At 41.6% G+C, this 19,279-nt stretch overlaps 1 protein-coding gene across 1 annotated transcript in view; it reads right to left on the bottom strand.

Moving 5' to 3' along the window:
* The window catches only part of LOC306920713 (nuclear receptor ROR-alpha A-like), a 168,495-nt gene that overhangs the window by 67,932 nt on the left and 81,284 nt on the right, over nt 1–19,279 (bottom strand). The window contains exon 2 of the mRNA XM_079497553.1: nt 418–450. Coding sequence (XP_079353679.1) covers nt 418–450 — 33 coding nt within the window. The remainder of the gene's footprint in view (nt 1–417; nt 451–19,279) is intronic.

Genomic DNA, 19,279 nt, shown 5'->3' with positions numbered 1-19,279 from the left:
ACTTTTGATATGACTTTCAATGTCATGTTCTCTCCCGATAATGTGTTGTCTAGTATACATACATACATACATACATACATACATACATACATACGTACGTACGTACATACGTACATACATACATACATACATACATACATACATACATACATACATACATACATACATACATACATACATACATACATACATACATACACACACACACACACACACACACACACACACACACACACACACATTTTCTACATTACTTTTCTAGTTATTATTATAATAATTATTATTATTAAAAATGAATTACTAGAAAATAAAATTATTATTATTATTACAACGTCCATAGGCGACATAATCTTCAAAAGCCATGCTTTGGAGGGACTAGCGCCCCTCAAAAAGGATAAAGGAAGCATCACTACTTACATGTGTGTGTCTTCTTCAGTGATGCTCCCGAAACTACAAGAGAAAAAAAAGAAAAAGAAATAATTAACACCGTCAAATGAATCGTGGTTCTAAGATTGAGTAATTCTTCACATTCTACATTTTTAACAGAGACATAGAAATGCTGTGTGACACCGCACTGTGTGGGACTGCACTGGACTGTGGAAAAGAGACTATAATGAGGATATGCAGTGACTTATTATAAAATGAGAAGGGGTGGTGGAGGGACATGAAAGGGACATGGGGGACATGAAAGCAAGTGTAGCGGACATGTGTGGTTTACAGTAAGTTGTGAGAGGGGGAATGCCTTTGCAGATCTCTCTGAAAGGAATGGAGGTGTGTTTGGAAGTGTGTCATTTGCTCTGGGTCAGTGGACAAAAACTAGTGAGAATCTTTCCTCCTGAACCTGGACTCCATTTCACCTGTACAGCAGCACGCAGGCATCTGGAGTAAGACTCAATATCTCCCTTTCAAACGCATACAAGATAACAGCTGCATGTTCCTGCAATTTAATTTATTTATTTTAAGTCAAAACCACTTTCCACTACTTAAGCAATCACAATCCCACAGAGACATGTGGAAACAGCCAAACGAATCAACGATGTGTGCATGTTGAGCTGTAGTTGTGGTTGAGACTAGCTCTGGTCCAGACTCCAGAGTGTTAGCGAGTTCTCTCCAGGCGTGCTGCTCATAGACCAAAAACCCCACTAATGTGCGAGGTCTCCGAATGTAGTAAAAATAAACGAAACAATTTCGCTACTCCCTGAAACAAAGGCAGTTTTGTGTTGTTGAAAGTCTATTCTCCAGGGTGGGAAGCCTCTCAGGACCCTCAGTATAATACACTTTTTGGGCAGACAATAAAATATGTCCGCCAGATGGAAAATTAATTGTATTTACTTCACTGCACCCTCCACAGATCTGGTCAATATAAACTACTGTTGACCATGCGCGGTAGTTGAATTGTTTGGTCTATGAGAATAGCAGCATGCCTGGCTCGCTGGACCAGAGCTAGGGTTGAGACCATTTGAGACCAACACTCACAGTACAACAGAAGACCCTGGATGACATCTACACAGGAATGCTATGAATGGCACTTGATGGGCGGACCATATCAGAGAGGTGAACCTCCACAGAGGCCTTCTGCAGGTCACAGACAAGGTCAGAGAGAGAATGAAAAGGCTGGCTGGGCAGGACAGGGAACCCGGAGCATGGTGTATTGAGTGAACTGTGGGAGCCAATCCAATTTCAGAAAGAAACAGGGTGGGGAAAAAAATGAAAAAAAAGTTAATCCCCTTAAAAAGTTAAACCACTTAATCCCCATTTCTAAAATAGCGAAATACAACTATTTTTGCAATTTGTTTCGGCGACGAAAATAGAAAATGAATGTTAGAAAATGTAATGACATTCCCAAAATGGGGTTGCCATTCTAAATTATAACACATGTTACATGTAGATGGACACTGGACAGGCATCGATTGCGATGAAATCAGATTCATCTGCAAAGTTGGGGACAAAAGGTAGATGCATACAGGGAAGGAGAAGTCCGCACACAGCCTTTGCTCCAACAGTGTTTATTATTATTTAAAACACCGACATTCTTCTGGACGTTTCGGCCGTGAGCGGCCTTCATCAGGTGACAGTTCCTTCCCTGAATGCAGCTACCTTTTGTCCAGCACAAGCGAGGAACTGGATGTGTGCAAGCCACCCAGCTCTTTTTAAACTAGACAATATTATTCATAAAATAACTGAATTCGAGGTTAAATGTGAAGATTGACCCAAATGATGAGGGGTAAAAGACGCATCACGTGCTGTACAATACATAGATACACTTTTACATTTTCCTAAAAATTCAATGTAAGTTGAATCGAAAACAAAGTTGAATTGAGATATTTTTACAGTTAGGATTGATCCAATGCAATGAAGCTATATGAACTGACACTACATTGTAGGTTTCTAATCAGCCCTCTGCTGTGTAGTACTCTAGGAATAACAATGAAAATAACTTTTCAATGTTTGGGCAGAGAATAATATGAACAAATAAAAATATGAACGCAAGCAAAATGTATTAATAGTTCAATTGTGTTCTTGTTGTCAGCAACATGCTATAAGCCAACGTGTTATTTGGCAATTACATCTGATTCTGATTCATTTACAATTATCTGATCTTGGTCCAAAACTTCTTAGAAGAGACATCAAGAGCCTTATGGGGGATTAAGACAGAAGAATACTGTCCTGATGTCTGGTTGGAAATCTAGATCACAGCAATGGATGGGAACGTAAAGGGAACAGATGATGCATTTAAGGAAAATCAGGAAAATCCGATTTTATAATTTGAAAATAATAGCTACAGTAGCATGCAGAATACAGTGAAGGTACGCCCATAAATGAACTCAAAGACACCAAAATGAGTAAGTAATGATGACTGAATGAACGACTTTGTCGTTTTAATCGACTACTAAAATAAATGTTGTTGCTTTGATCTTTATCCAGAATGGACATATGCCGTGCACACTTAATCTGCCTCTGAGCATCCTTGTTGTGGGTGTAGAGATCTAGTTCAGTGTGATGCACAGAGGGAGTGCAGTAGAGGGAGTAAATAAATTAACAGACGCCCGTATGTGTTTGTCTGTCTGGGGTCCCCTGGAGGGCCTTGGGGGGAAAGGGGCCCAGGCTGAGGCAAGCCAGGGGCCTCGAGCATAAATCTGGTGATGCCACAATCACATGCTCCACTGGTGACTCTCTATATACGCCGCCTGGTCAAGGTCATCATTCGGTGTGCATGTGTGTGTGTGTGTGTGTGTGTGTGTGAGTGTGTTTGCAAGATATGCAAGTACTGTAAATGGTCAATGGTGCATTTATATAATGCCTTCATCCAAAGCACTTTACATTGTGCTTCACATTCATACATTTACACACACACATTCATACACCGATGGATGGTAGGGGAAGCCAATCAAGCCATGCAAGGCACCAACCTTCTCACCAGGGGCAGTTAGGGGTTCAGTAGTCTTGCATGGCGAGACTGTTGCCTCCCACAATATTCAAATGTTTCCGGTCATACAGTCTGGAGAACGGAAGCTCTGATCATGATCAAGCGATAAAGCGGCTGTGACGTCTCCACCCTGCTTCGGTTTCGTCTTTACAGTCGCTCGCGCAAATTGATCCTAATAGAAATCAAAATCATCTAAGCATATATAGATGCTATATGCTTAGCAGGAATGGACATTTAAAAATAAAATGTAAGGTAAAATACAATATAAAATAAAATATATGAACGGAAATGTCAGCTTCCTTACTCGGATTTCAGGAGGTATAGTCCCAGACTCTATATAGCATTCGGAGATTGTGGAATAGTTGTCTGGCTACGTGAGACTAGGGGTTCAGTGTCGTGGGGGTTCAGTGTCTTTCGGGGGGTATCGAACCCGGGAACCTTCCATTTCCCAAGCGGCCACTCTCCCTCCAGAGCTACTGCTGCCACCCTGTGAGTGTGAAAAAACATTGGGTCTACTGGTGTTCTATGTTTGTGTACAATTGGCAGGTGTCTGAGGTTGTGAGGTGTAAGTGTACCGGTATGTACATGTGTTTGAGTCATGTTCTCTGTGTGTGTGTGTGTGTGTGTGTGTGTGTGTGTGTGAGTGAAGTCATCATGTAGCCTACATATTGCTGCTGACAGCAGGGAGCCAGTAGGGTTGTTACCCAGACTCACCTTAGGAACTCTCCACAGGGTTATGTTAGCTAATGTGGTTAGCTAATCCTGTCTGTATATAAAGCAAAGCAAAGCAAAGTTCTTTGTTTACCCAGGGAAGTGGACTAAGCTCGAGATGCTTGTTTACAGCCACACCCTGCTCATAGAACATTTCATGGTAGGGGTTCAATGCCTTACTCAAGGGCACTCCAGCGGTGGTAATTTTAACGTGCCGGTCCGGGGATTCGAACTGGCGACCTTCCGGTATCAAGACCGCTCCGCAAACCGTTCGGCCACCGCTGTCTGTAGCTGTAAGAGTGTATGTGCAGCAGTGTTTACTGTCTGTAGCTGTAAAAGTGTATATGCAGCAGTGTTGATTTTGACAGCATAATTTAATTTAGCTTATGTCATATTTAATCATCTAAAAAGTTTTTTTTTAATTGTCTAGTTTTACTTGACTAAGTATCATAAGATTATAGCCGATTAAATCTACAGTTGATTTAGTTGACTAGAATGTGTTTTGGCGGGCCTTGATGGCATCGTAATGGCTGATTTTACACTTGATGAAAATAGCCGATCTACAAGATTCATGATGTAGCATGACTGGCAAAACCTATTGATCTGCTATTTTCGAAAGATATTTATACATTTGAAAACTTGAAATGGTACATTCTTCATAATGTGTAACCAATGTTAAAGGCTTCCGTAGGCATCAATCATTATATAGTATACGTTGGGGTACGTATATATACGGACTTGGGATATGACGCCACCTAGCGTCGACGTACGTATATATACAGACTTGGGGAAAAAAAGAGTTAAGTACATTTTGATACCAATACTTTTGTACTCCGTACTTTTACTTGTACTACATTGCAGTATTGGTACTTTTACTTAGCCTAAGTAAAACATTTGAGTACTTTTTCCACCACTGCAGAAAGCAGGAGAGAGAGGGAGAGACAGGTGAGCATATCTTTGGGAGTGCGAGGAGCATGTGGAGATGAGGTCAGGGTAAGGACAAGGTTGTGGGTGGACCTGCTGGACCGGAGGCCGGACCTCATTAGACTGATGAGGTACCGAGGCCTCCGCGGCTGGCTGTAAAAATAGACGCCGGGTCCACGGCTGCAGGGTCCCGACCCGGGGGCCCAGGCCCAATGGGAGGGTAGATTCTGTGGGGTCGGGAGATGATTTATGACAGGTGAGAAAGTAGATTTGTGCGTTTCAAAAAAATAAAACACCATGGAAGGGTGTCAAAGTTCGTCGTTCTGTTTGCAATGAGGGGTTAGGGGCATGCACGTGCACACATAGACATCAAAGGGGGCTTCAGCCCATGCCGTTTTACCCATCTGTAAAAAAACTGCCCTCTCCAGACCATGAATATGGATTTACTATACTACATGGTGAAAGAACTGCAAATGCCCCTCTTTCCTTTCCATGCCATGCCCGAAGGCAGCACTTAGGAAAACTGCCTTTTTTCGAACTCTCCTGAACTTGAAAGCAGCATTTTACATTGAAAGAATTTGTCCTCAGTGTAGAAATCCATGTCGTACGCCACTTTTCCAGTAGCTAAAGAGTAGCTAAAGTATTCGGATTTGCACCCCGAAAACAACTTATCTACAAGCTGTCAACGTGTCGCAGCATGACACGCTGTGAGCTAGATCCGTAATAGATTCACTATTTTCTCAAAAGTGGCCTTTTTAGGAATTTCAGCCCCTGCCTATCTGACATTCTCTGCACGTCCCTGGTTAGGGGTCACTTTACTTCACTCACCTATGTTGCAGGGGTTGCAAGCTCAAAAGGTTAACATAAGAGCCACTGGCCAGTGCAACCAAGCATTTTGCAGCATTAGCACTTCAGTAGCAAAGCAGCACAGACACCACATATGGGATAACTCATATACAGGATGACCTAATACTACAGACAAATAGTTTCCAACTGAATCACCCGGCCGGTATATACGCTGAACGAACGGCACAAATCAAGTGTTGGCTAGGAAACCAAATACATTCCTGACACTCCTGTATTAAATATACTAACTTACACTTACACATTACACTAAATGTGAATTTATATCAAACATAAAAATGTACGTCTATTTGTCCATTGTGGAACTACCATGATTGAAGGCTGCATGATGTAGAAAGAATAACAGGGTTCCGTTTCCGGGTCACGACTGAGTAGACGTGTGCTGCTAAGCTAACGCTCCCACGCACTTCAAATATACCTTTAAAAACCTCACCGTTGCATTAAACTTCGCTAAAGTGCATCGGTTATATCCTCTACGCTATCTTGCTTCGTTTCATCCGAAAAAGTCGACCTAAAAATGTCCAGAAGGGGAAACAAGAAGACCGACTCGGCGCCACCGGCACCGACACCACAGGCAGCTCCCGTGGACATGGACATGGCCACTATCGCCAAACTGATCGAGGAACTCAAAACTACCCTCACCGTTGAATTTAAGACATCTATCTCATCCCTGGAAGCCAAGCTGGACAACATTCACATCACGCTTTCTGACCATGGACAGCGTTTGACTTCGCTAGAAGACGGCGCAAATACATACAGCGACAGAGTGGATGAGCTTGATGCTAGGTGTACGGCTATGGAGGAATCCTACGCTAAAATGAAGACAAAAATGATTGACACCGAGTCACGTGGCCGACGAAACAACATAAGATTAATCGGGCTGGCTGAATCAATTGAAGGAGATCAGCCCAATTCATTTTTCTCTCAGCTGCTGGTCGAGGTCCTGGGCAAAGAATTGCTTCCTACACCACCCGAGCTTGATATTGTTCACAGGGCCTTGACCGCTAAGCCAGCCCCAGGATCCAAGCCTCGAGCGGTAATAGCTCGCTTCCACCACTACAGGGTAAAGGAGATGATCGTTCGGGAAGCTCGGAAGAGAAGGGGGCAGCTAACCTACCAAGGGAAACCTCTAAGAATATTCGATGACCTGCCCCAAGAAATTGTGGAGGAGCGATTAATGTATCGGGACGTAATGTCAGCCTTGTACCTACAGGGCCTCAGGCCATCGCTTCTCTACCCATCTCGGCTCTTTATCGTTACTAAAGACGAGAAAAAACATCTTAAATCTCCGAAAGAGGCCGCAGACTTCCTGAAGAAGTTTCAGAAGGACAAGGAGCCTTCAGTTCCACCACCCGAACGAGATAAGAGACGGTAGTGGGCTATGTCTGTCCATGCGACTAACGTTTTGCTAACCAGTATATGCTAACATTCTAATCTAGATGCTATGCATCCATCTCCTTTTTGTAGAAGCCCTTTTCCTACTTATTTCTTCGCTTTAATGATGATACTCAGTGTTAAAACATAACGCTTAGACCTATCCGTTCTTATTACTACTGATCTGCCCGTTTCTAAGTCTCTGATTCCATGATGTTTGTTTGTTTGATCGTTGTGCTGTCGCGCTGAGTGTTTTCTTTATTTATTTTATTTCATGAAGGGTTTGTGGAGAATACTGTGTTAGGGAGTGCTCAAATGCTACTTCACTTATCGATGTGTGTTGGTCATTGTTGAGCCTTGATGGCGCATTTTGTTTTGTTTACAAGTAGTAATGTTCAACCGTCACTTATATTGGGTGGTTTTTCAGTGAGTGGCCCCCCCTCCTCTTTGGTCCGTTGGAGTAAACACTGAACACTGAACCTTGAACTGTGAACTGCTTCTGACATCTTAACGATTTTAGGGGCAATAGCGCCCTCTTTGGTCTGGTGGTCACTTACTCTGACAGGACTGATTCACAGACAGTATTATTTTTCTCCGTTGAGGTATGCCACACTTGAAACTATGACATTGTCACATATGTCATTGATGTTGAAACGCCACAAGAACTGTATTTCATACCAATACTTGACCACTTATTTTATTACTTTCAATATTAGAGCTGTGATGGTTGGTGATGACACTGATTATTTCCATTGTTGATATTACTACACAAGCGGATGTTTGTATGCACTTGGATATTTACATTAACCTATATTTATATTTATATACCATTTTATTTGTTTTATTCATCTTTCTATTTACTTGACACCATTTCACCATCTACATTTTCTAGAGGCACTATATTTGTGGGGGGGTGGCTGTAAGCTGTCTGCTCTGTTGGGACTTGGTTGGGACCACTATCGGGGCGTCCGGGTGGTGCAGGTTAAAGTTCCTGCCCACCACCATGGAGCTTAGCCTTCATGGTGCATACGGCTTGGCCGGGCGCTCCAACGAACACAATTGGCCGTGTTCGCGGGTGGGAAGCTGAATGGGGAGGGCTCATCTTTGTCGCTGCATTGATGATCCCCACAAGCGGTCAGGGCGCCTGTTCAGGGGAGGGAGGAGGTGGGGGGGATAGCGTGTACCTCCACATGCGTTACGCCCCCCTAGTGAGACCTTTCACTGTCGGGTGTAAAGAAGATGTTGGCTTGATGGCCCGGGTATCGGAGGAGACCCGAGGCTTTCTTCACCCTCCCAATGACTGATTGTGGGGGTTAGCAGAGATGGAGTACTTGTAGAGAGGCTGGGGAATTGGGAATTGGCTATACTAAATTGGGACTAGAAGGGGAGAAAATGTTTTTCTTTTATCTTGAAGGGGCATGTTTTGCACTAACAGTCTTTTCATTATGTCTGCCCACGATCTCTGTGATTTATACAGTACGTTTGTTTACCTCAGTCACTGATACTAAAATCTGATATTTTATTTTTATTTTTTCTATGAACCTGTGACCACCCATACTGTTATAAAAAGGAAATAAAAAGATTTTGAAAAGAAAGAAAGAATAACACTTACACAGTATGCATAAAAGCTTGCTCTAGTAAAGCACACTTGCATATCTCTGTAGAGTTATGCATTAACTGAGAACAACAACTGAGTTACAAGCCAACAACACATCCTGATGCGCTCTTGTTGAATGTGTTTTAGTTTTTTAAAGATATTTTTTGGGGCTTTTTGCCTTTATTAATAGATTTTAGTAGTTAGACAGGAAAGGGGAGATAGATGGGGGGAGGGGGGAGAGACACAGCAAAGGTCGTCGGGATTGGGTCTCGAACCCGGATTACCAGCCTAGGTGCCTGGACCGCTCGGCTGGCCCTGGCCGTTGAATGTGTTCTTGTCAGCAAGTGAAACCGCCATGTGCTGTGATGTAAATTAATCTTTAGGGTCTAAAAGCCCCGCTAGCAGCCCCTAGAGGTTGTACTGCTCCTCACACCCAATCTGACATTTGTGACTAAAAGATGGCACTACTAGACTAGACTAGAGGACAAACCAAAATGAAATCAGTAGGAGAAGCTTAACAGCAAATTCAATGGCAATCCATACAGTAGTTTCAGAGATATAACGTTTAGGACCGAACGGCCGAGGACCTTGTCCATTGCTTTTTATGAGTGCAATTCAACTACGACATATATATATATATGTGTGTATATATGATTTTCAGCAAACAGTCTCATAATCCGCTTAGTCTTCTGAAATTCCTTACATTTAGAAAAACAAACACAGGCAAGCACACACACACACACACACACACACACACACACACACACACACACACACACACACACACACACACACACACACACACACACACACACACACACACACACACACACACACACAGGCTCTATTATTCACTGAATAATAGATAAAGTGGCAGAGATTAATCAAATATAACTAAAGTAAAAATCGAATTAAATGAAAGCAGAACTTGAGCAGGATCCATGTGCTGTAATTGAGCACACTGTATGGCCTCTGCCCCTACAGTTATGATATTAGATGGATGAGGAGGAAATGAAAGAAATATCTGAAAAACAATCATTGTAATATGGTTGATATCACATATTGTATTGTGTCTTATAATAGCATTTCTCCAGTATTATTGTACATCTTGCATTTAAAGTATTGTTGTCAGATTATAAATACTACAGTAGGTCCCATGGACCAAATGTATCTAGAGATAGCATTCACCCAAAAAACGCTCAACTTGACAGTCATTCAATTTAAAAAAATGTGGTCATGACTCGTGACACAAAAATATGGATTTTTTTAGCTGAGATGGTAGCGTTTGCATTATTTAATGAGCACGCATTTTTGTGTTTTTCATCATTATTTTTTGCTTATCTCTAAAAAGCAAAACATCCGAAATTCCGTCTGTGTTTAGGAGAATTATTTCAGCCATCAGGCCCCATGAGCTCCAAACTGGATTAAGCTAAAACGGCCTTCATGTACTCTGCTCCCTGTACACAACAAAATCACCCGTTCGAGCCCCATGGGGGATTGATAAGTCTTGATCTGATCTTATTGTCAACACAAAACGAGTTACGGAATGAAAGAGCCAGTGTTTCTGAGTGAGTTTAAACAGATTATGATTATTAGGTTCTTATGGCTGAGTCAGTGAGCAAGGCTATACATGCTTTCAGTCACCCTCCATACAGGCTAGGCTCCTGATTCCACTGCTTTGCCGTAAGATAACCTACCCCCTGCTGTACTGTTTGGAGCGCTTATGTGGCGAATTTTGACTTTGCAGTTGCCTTTAATGCGATTGAGATTTTGCTTATGTTGTTTTCGTGAAACTTTAATGTTTGCCTCAATTCTGCATTTCCGGCAAACGGCAGAGAGGAGGCCATATCTGCTTGTGCGCCGGGAACTGCATGCAAGCTTTTCATCCAAAACGCTACGCCAGTTAAAGGTATATTTCACTTGTCACATGTTTGGTGTCACAGTTTTTAAGTTGCTTTATTCAGAATTTAGATTATTAATATCTAAATATATTAATTCATATTATCAGGTCACACCCCCTTCCTATACAAGCCCATTGTAACCAAAGATTTTTAAGTGGTGCAACCACTCCAAGGAACAGCAATGTCCGTGTTCACCTATGTGACGTTAATGTGACTATGAGCACCAGTATGCCTATGAGTACCAGTAGGGGCGCTGTTGTGCCAGAAACAGAGAGAGAGAGATAGTGCTGCACTGTTGCCTGCTAATGAGAGAGAGAGAGAGAGAGAGAGAGAGAGAGGATGGGGGGGAGAGAGAGAGGGGAGTTGCACCACTCAGTTCACACGGGTGTGATTTTTTATATATGAAGATAGTCGATAGGCGAAATGGTACACAAAATCCTATAAATGGTCTACTAAGTAAGAGCTGTAAGCTTCTCCCCCGACAGATTTTTTTGCTGCACAAAGTAGGGGCATTGTGGTGTTGTCAATGACCTGATTGTGAATGTGACTGTTAGCACAGTGCACACTGATATACAGTAGGAGAAATAACATGGCAAATGTCATGATTCCCATTTCCCAAATCAGCCCCCATCAACCAAGAGTCTAAGGCAGTTATGGAAAATGATTGCGACCAAAGGTCGCAGGTAACTATGGAATCGTGCATTTCCCGTCAGTGTGTTGGTCGGGGTGAAAGAGCACGTGAAATAACGTGACATCATCAATAGTAAGCCCATATATGGAGATCCCTGATGTAATCAATATTGGCCAACAACTACCTGACCTTGGAGGGAATCATTATCTGGCATGTGTGATTGTGGTGGTGTTGAGCTAGCAGTGTTGAGCTTGATGTTGATGTTCGTGTTTGTTTTCATGAGCTTGTAGATCAGCTATTTCCAGAACGCAACACCCGAGCAAAAACAAATATAAAATGACTCTTAGTTCTACTGGATCTCTTAGTCATAGATTTAGTTTTCATCAGTCACAAAAGTTAGTCGACAAATTGTTTTAGTCGTAGTTTTAGTCAACGAAGTCAACATTGCATTGATCTATGTTTAACCCCAGTCAGGTATTTTAAGGACTTCTTACTGTAAGTCAGATGACTCAGACGGTCTCTGGAAGACAGCCAAGAGTAAGGCGATATCTTTACATCTATGGCCCTCATTAAGTTCTCACTTATTCTGCTGTGAGCCCAGCTGTCTACTCACAATTTTCAAGTAAAATACCGCAATGTAGAAAAATTAGAAAAATGAGTATTAAAAGTACTCATTATGCAGAATGTTCTGTTTCACAATTCTTCAAATGTATGTTCATTGAATGTATATTGTTGTTGGTACACAGTGGGGCTCCATATTTACACTCAGTAGATCAGCGGGTTTCAACCTTTTTCATATCAAGGCCCACAATTTATTCTCGAGCCACAGACCACCGTTTGCTGAAATTTAGCCTCTCAAGACCTCTTGTTATCGTTGGATAGGAATTTGTCCACAATTCCATGCTGTATTGATGTGGTACCATAGGACTGATAACAGGCAAACGTTAAAAAAAAATCTTCTACATTCTGTAATCGTGTAGACTTATTGTAAATTAAGTAGTGCAGGTGATTAACAATAATGTCTTGATAGTGTGAAATGAAAACCACTGGTCCCCGGACCACTGCTAAAGAGAGTTGAATTGACACCCGTACAATTGACAATTGTACATTTTCTGTGGCAGGACATTACTGCAAAGCAAGTTTCTCATTTAGGAAAAGCAAGTCAAGAAGGTTGAGCTTGTCTTTTCCATTGCACACATGGGGTTCCATTTTCTTCACCGCTAAACCCCTTATCCCCTTTTTTTAAACATTTTAAAATTGTTCAACTAGCCGATCTACATCCACACATTGTGAGCTTGTAGATTGGCAATTTGAACTATTCAAAAAGAATTTCAAAATAGTACAAAAAAAAAGGCAAAGAAGTTTGTGGTTAGGGGTAAGGCAGTAAGGCACTGGCGAAAAGCTTACCGTCTCTAGCTGATTGCTGCTGAAGTGGTCAGACTTGAGTCTGACCCCGTGTGCAGCAATCAGGTGGGTCAAGCTGAAACCCCAATTTCTGCCGGGTTGCCGGGTTCAAATAATTCATTATTTTCTTTCACATGTTCAAACAGACTTTTTTATGCCAGGCCTGTCTTGGTTGTAAAAAGGTATAACCTTAACTCCCAAACTCCTCAGCTCACAAAGTCACTCTGAGATGCAAACTTCCCGGTGCGCGTGTGGCTTGACACAATTAGTGACCGCGCGCTCGCGCGCTCAAATACAGTATAGCAATGGAAAATAATCATTCTAATTTGTGAAGCACTTAACAAATCCACAACGGGGCGTGGTGTCTTGGGGCACTTTAAGAACAAAATGACTTCTTACTCCCATAGCGATGTTATTTCTGGACACATTTAATGGGATTTTACCAGTAAGAAGGCTCCACAAGTCACTCTCAGCCCCCTCCCATCGCAAAGGAATCGGTTAAAAATTGATAATGTACCCAAACTGGCCTTGTTAGGACAAAAAGGACTTTCGTAAAGTGTCACAGCGCTAATAGTTTCCAACTGACCTGACCCCTGATGTGAAAACAGATATTAAAAACAGATAATAGCCATACAGAATGTATAGACTAGAATTGTACAGTATATGTACAGGCCTTTCACAATATTAGCCTACATAATCGTCTAATCGCAATTATTTGAGATAATCGCGATTATTTTGTCATAATCGTTTCCATGTTAAATATGTTTATACTGTACATAAAAAAGCAGAAATAGCAGATAAGCTTACAACATGTCACTTATAAGTATAAGTGACATGTTGTAAGTATAAATTATTATTTTTTTGAAGAAAGAAAGAATGCGATGTGATGCTTTGTGATCTTGATAGACTACTTTCCAAATAAAAAAATAGATATAGATTTGAAAACTTGAACTGGGACCTTCTGTATAATTTGTACGTTTAGTTTTGGTACTTGAAGTACATTTTGATGCCACTACTTTTGTACTTTTGTACATTTTGATTTCTATATTGCCGTATTGATACTTTTACTTCAGAAACAAAATGTGAGTACTTTTTCCACCACTTGAAGTGCAGGTATTTTCTGACAGCATGTGTGATGTTACGGGTCTGTGTCTATACCGTAACGAAATAAACAAAACACGGTCAGAATTAGCCATAGCGCTTTGGACAGGATGTCCTGCCCATTGCGACAGGAAATTGAATACTAGGCTGATAAGTTCCTAGACGGTGACCTGTGGCTCCTGTGGAATCTCCCATACAGTACACACTTGTACATAATACGACATGAAAGGCCCTTTTAACCACTGCACCGACACAAGCAGCAGTTCTCAGAAGAACCAAGGTCCTGAGGAGCCAGACTCTTGCTGCTTTTAATTCTAGCCGTCTAATCAGAGGCTAATTTAAACCTGGGATACAATGTGAATGTGGTTCATGCAAACACAATGCAATTTTAGCTACCTTGTTTAATAGAGGAATAGCAGCAGTCTGGGTCCCCCAAGGGCAAGAGTTGACTAAAGTTATAGTCTAGACTGTTATAGTATATCTGTCTCTCTCTGCTTCTCCCTCTCTCTGTCTGTCATTCTGTATTTTTATTTTTACTCTCTCTCGATCTCTCTCTCTCTCTCTCTCTCTCTCTCTCTCAGGCATTACTTCCTTTTTCTAGCTCTTGTAATAACAAGGAGGGTTTTTTAAGGGTTAGGGTGTTTCATCTCAAAAGGTGCGTTCGTTAGGAAATGACAAGCTGCACCAGTATAAAACTACACTCTCAGCACATTTTATGTTGCTTGGCTCTTTTGACTCTATCAGCCACCCCAATTAATTCAGTGGTGGAACAAGTACTCAGATGTTTTACTTATAAACTCATTTACTGCCAGATTTATTTTGCTCCCTAGCTGAGCTCCTCCTCTTGCCACGTCTTTTTTGACGTGGCTTTTTTGATATTCATTTAAAATCAAGAATGACTCAATCATTAGTGCCAGGTGCAGAAAGCTCTCGTTTATGAACATCTATAATCAGTTTGTGTGCCACAGCCTCGATCTGCCTCAGCTCATGGCTTCACGTTGCGGCGTTCAGAGTATGGGTTTTATGCCGTTCAGACTATGGGTTTTATGGGTAATTCTCCCATTGGCTTAGAGGCAACCTAGAGACGAGGCAGCCAATCATGTGTCCACTACGGTTGCTACTAGGGGTATCAGCAAATGACTCATATTGCTCTCCTAATATGAGCCCATGTTTTTTTTTTATTATTTATTCTTTTCTTTTATTTCATTTTTTCATTGCATTACATTTTTGTCATTACGTATTAGGAGGGGCCTTGTTTGAGGGTAACCAAGGACGGGTGTTTTCGATGAATCTATCATGGTAAAAATAGATTTTGATTTCACGTGTCTGATAAGATGTACTTCAAATATCTAAATACTGAATTAAGCAACTTAAAAACTGTCCGGGCTGCTCTCAAAAGCCTGAGTAGAGGATGAAATGTCTCAAACATATTTTTGAATGTGAAATATGCTTAAGTACTACTTGAGTAAATGTACTTGTAGCTATTATCCACAACTTCCCCAGTTCCTGTTCGTGTCTTGCGATCTTACTTTGACCACAGAGTATCTGATTGTGCTAGATTAAACCGCTTGTTCAGAGAAAGGAACAACGACCTCGACGCATAAAGGTGAGATACCACCCTTTACATCCTCTTCCTGTTGAGCCACTCAGACCCGGCCATGGTTTTTCTTCATGTACTGTAGTAGAAAGCCTTGCACAAGCGATATGTAAATAGGATCCAGCTACATGCAGCACTCACAATGCTTACACTCCATTCTGAAAACGTGCAAAGGGACCCATATGTCATAAGAAACAAATGATTCCGTTGATTTCATTGATCAAGAAGCTAACCTAAAAAAAGCCCTAATAGGTTTAGAAGGGGGCCCAAAAATTCTTCATCAGCAAAACACACACACACACGCACGCATGAGCACGCACACACACAGTCACACACACACAGTCACACACACACACACACACACACACACACACACACGCACACACACACACACACACACACACACACACACACACACGCACGCATGAGCACGCACACACACAGTCACACACACACACACACACACACACACACACACACACACACACACACACACACACACACACACACACACACACACACACACACACACACACACACACACACACACGCACGCATGAGCACGCACACACACAGTCACACACACACACACACACACACACACACACACACACACACACACACACACACACACACACACACACACACACACACACACACACACACACACACACACACACACACACACACACACTCTACACCTCTTCTCATGCAGTTGTTTTTATCTTCTGTAACCTTTGACTGACTCCAAGAATTAAGTGAACACATCTCTCTATTCATATTTCAAACAGCTAACTAGAGGTGTGAGGTGGATGCTGTATAATTCCATGCAGTAGTTTAAAATGTAGGCCAGATTAGAATATTCATTAGCGCTGCCCTTTTCAACTCCTGTGTTGAGGGGGAGAATACCGTGAGGGTGATCTAAGATCTTAGATCAGCTGAGCAGGTCTCTTAATTGTTCCAAAGGGTAGAAAAGGGAAGCAGCTTTTAGTTTGTGCATGTATGCACCCCACCTCTGGGATATCCCGCCAGCTGATTGCAGAAATGCACAAACACAAAGTGGTTCAAGGAAAATACTGAAAACCTATTTTCAGTCCAGTCCTTGCCCTGGCTAAAGGAATTTAACTGGGTTTAACTGGTCTTGTTTTATGGTATTCTGTTACTTCCTTTGTTGTATGATTTATGTTGTATATTGTATTATTATTATTATTATATTAAATGTTATGCTATTTATCGAACCGGGAACCTTCTGATTCACAAAAAGTGAATCTCTTCTTCACCAGTCTTATATTAACATTTTTAGCATTTTTCTCCTCCGTGACTTGACCAATCAATCTGAAATGGCACATTCATGGACATTGACCTTTGTCATAGTCGATTTTTAACTTTTCTCAAATTTAAGCTGTATAGCATTTTTGCAGTGGGTTCTGTGGTGGCAGCTGCGGTCCCAAGTCTACACATAGTCTGCAGGGTGCACGCGTCCCTGGGTATGGACTGCTTGTAGGAATGAGGGAGAAAGCCAGGGCAGGTGAAGCCATTCAATCAGGACGTGTGTCTTCACTGCGAGGAGTGAGAGGCAGTATGGCGCCACTGCCGTCTCTCACAAACAGACACGCGCACGAGCGTGACATCGAATTAAAAGTTCCTAAAGATCGCAGAGACGGCCGATGCTTATTTATTCATCTGTCCCATTGATGTGCGTGTAACGCTAGCTCTCGGCAGCCTCTGCATGTGAATGGGCTCCCGTCAAGTCTGGGTTTCCATCGCTGGCGGGGGAGTTGACAAGTGGAAGGATTCGATATCGCTCTTTCTTCTTAAGTGTTAAATTCAATCTCTCTCTCTCCCCCAACCTCGTCTTGTACCTGCAGGTTATGTTAAGTCTGATGTGTAAACGTGGGAGCTGAGTTACCTTAGGACACCTTATAGATAGATAGGTATTGAAGCTTGTAGGTTGGGAGTTGGGACATTAACGTCATGTACTGTATTAGACTCACCCAGTACATAGAATAGTGCAATTTGGTACTCAGAGTTTGATCAAATATTTATTATAATTTATGTATTGTCATACATAAATTCTGAACTTGATTATATGTGAAAGGTTGTTTTACTCATTGCTGGCTGTCTGAATAAAAAAGTTAAGTTAAAAATGTGATATATTATTACTTATAGCTTGAAATTAATATATCCATCCTACCTAGGCTGCCAGGATTGTTTAAATACCTTTGGAGCATACGCCAAAGTATTTGCGGCTTTGATCCATGAAAATCCGCCTGAAAATAGTTCCATGGGTTGTTGTTTCGCCACGCGAAACAACAACAGGCAGCGAGAGCTGCTGTAGTCCAGTCAAAACCACCGTTCACTTGCATTTAACTCATTTTCCCAGAAGCCCTTGCAGCCCAGAGCACGGGTCGATTTCCGGTTTCATCATCATAACGCAACGGCCTCGTCACCAGGTCCATGACAAAGCCGCAATTTCATTTTAATTATTAAAAAACTGCGAATTAAACACATAAAACAAATAGCAGGTTTAGCGTATTAAGCAGCATCAAAACATGGATTAAATAGCGTGGAACACATTATTATGCAGCTAAACTGTTTTCCAAATATAACTTTTTTTGGGGAAAAATAGCCAATTGAACCCAGCAACTCACTCTTCCTTGATGGCCAGCCCACCTACCCTGTTACCTGGCAGACATCACACCAACATTGAACTGCTTGTATGTATGAGTGGAAAAATGAACCCCTCTTGATTATTGACATACAGGTTTCCACTGTTGCTCCCCTTGATACTTCTCAGCTAACTGGATTCAAGCTTTTATGTTTGTGTACGCACTTACACTCAGCATCCACATGCAAACGTGTGTTCAGTGTGGAAAAAGTATTCACATGTTTTACTTAAGTACAAGTATCAATACTGCAATGTAGAAATACAAAAGTATTGGTATCAACACGTATTATATACATTATACATTGCATACATTATGCAAGAAATTCCCATTTCACAAGTTTTCAAATGTATAAATGTATAAAAAAAAAAAAACCTTTTGATAGCATATTTACAAGCTCACAATGCGTTGTGATTGTGAGCTTATAGATTGGCTGTTTTCAAATATAATAATCTAAATCTACAAAGTAAGTACCGGTAACTAACTAGTAACTAAAATTGTCAAATAATTGTAGTGGAGTAAAAGTACAATATTTTCCTCAGAGGTGCAGTGAAGTAGAAGAAAAAGTATAGACATTTGGAAATACTCCAGTAAAGTCATAATTGTAGTACAGTACTTGAGTGAATGTACTTAGTTACTTTACACCACTGTGTGTGTTCATATACACTACAACATCGCACAGATAAGTCCCACAAGGAACAACGTAGATTAGCTCTGGTTCCAGCAGGACTATTTAATAGCATTTTCATGTCAGGGGCCACTTGATGCAGATGGGAGCCAAATTAGACCATTCAATTAACATTTATAATGGAACACAACACCAAGCACTAATGGTTGGATCACACGCACTCAACGATAACATCTTCAGAGTGATAGGATGTCCCTATTAAATATTGATAGCTCGGGGGCGAAGCTAATTGGATGACGTGAGTTAAGAGGCGGTCCACTCCAAATATGGTACATTGATACTGGTACGGTACCGGTTAGCAGTGGCTCAGGGGTAGAGTGGCCGCTTGGGAAGCGGAAGGTTCCCAGTTTGATCCCGGGCTTCCACAGAGTTAGTGTCGAACCCCTGATTGCTC

This window comes from Electrona antarctica (genome assembly GCF_951216825.1).
Source record: "Electrona antarctica genome assembly, chromosome: 3".
In the NCBI taxonomy this organism is placed as follows: Eukaryota; Metazoa; Chordata; class Actinopteri; order Myctophiformes; family Myctophidae; genus Electrona; species Electrona antarctica.
Note: the sequence above shows the minus strand (reverse complement) of the source record. Positions and strands in the feature narration are given on the sequence as shown.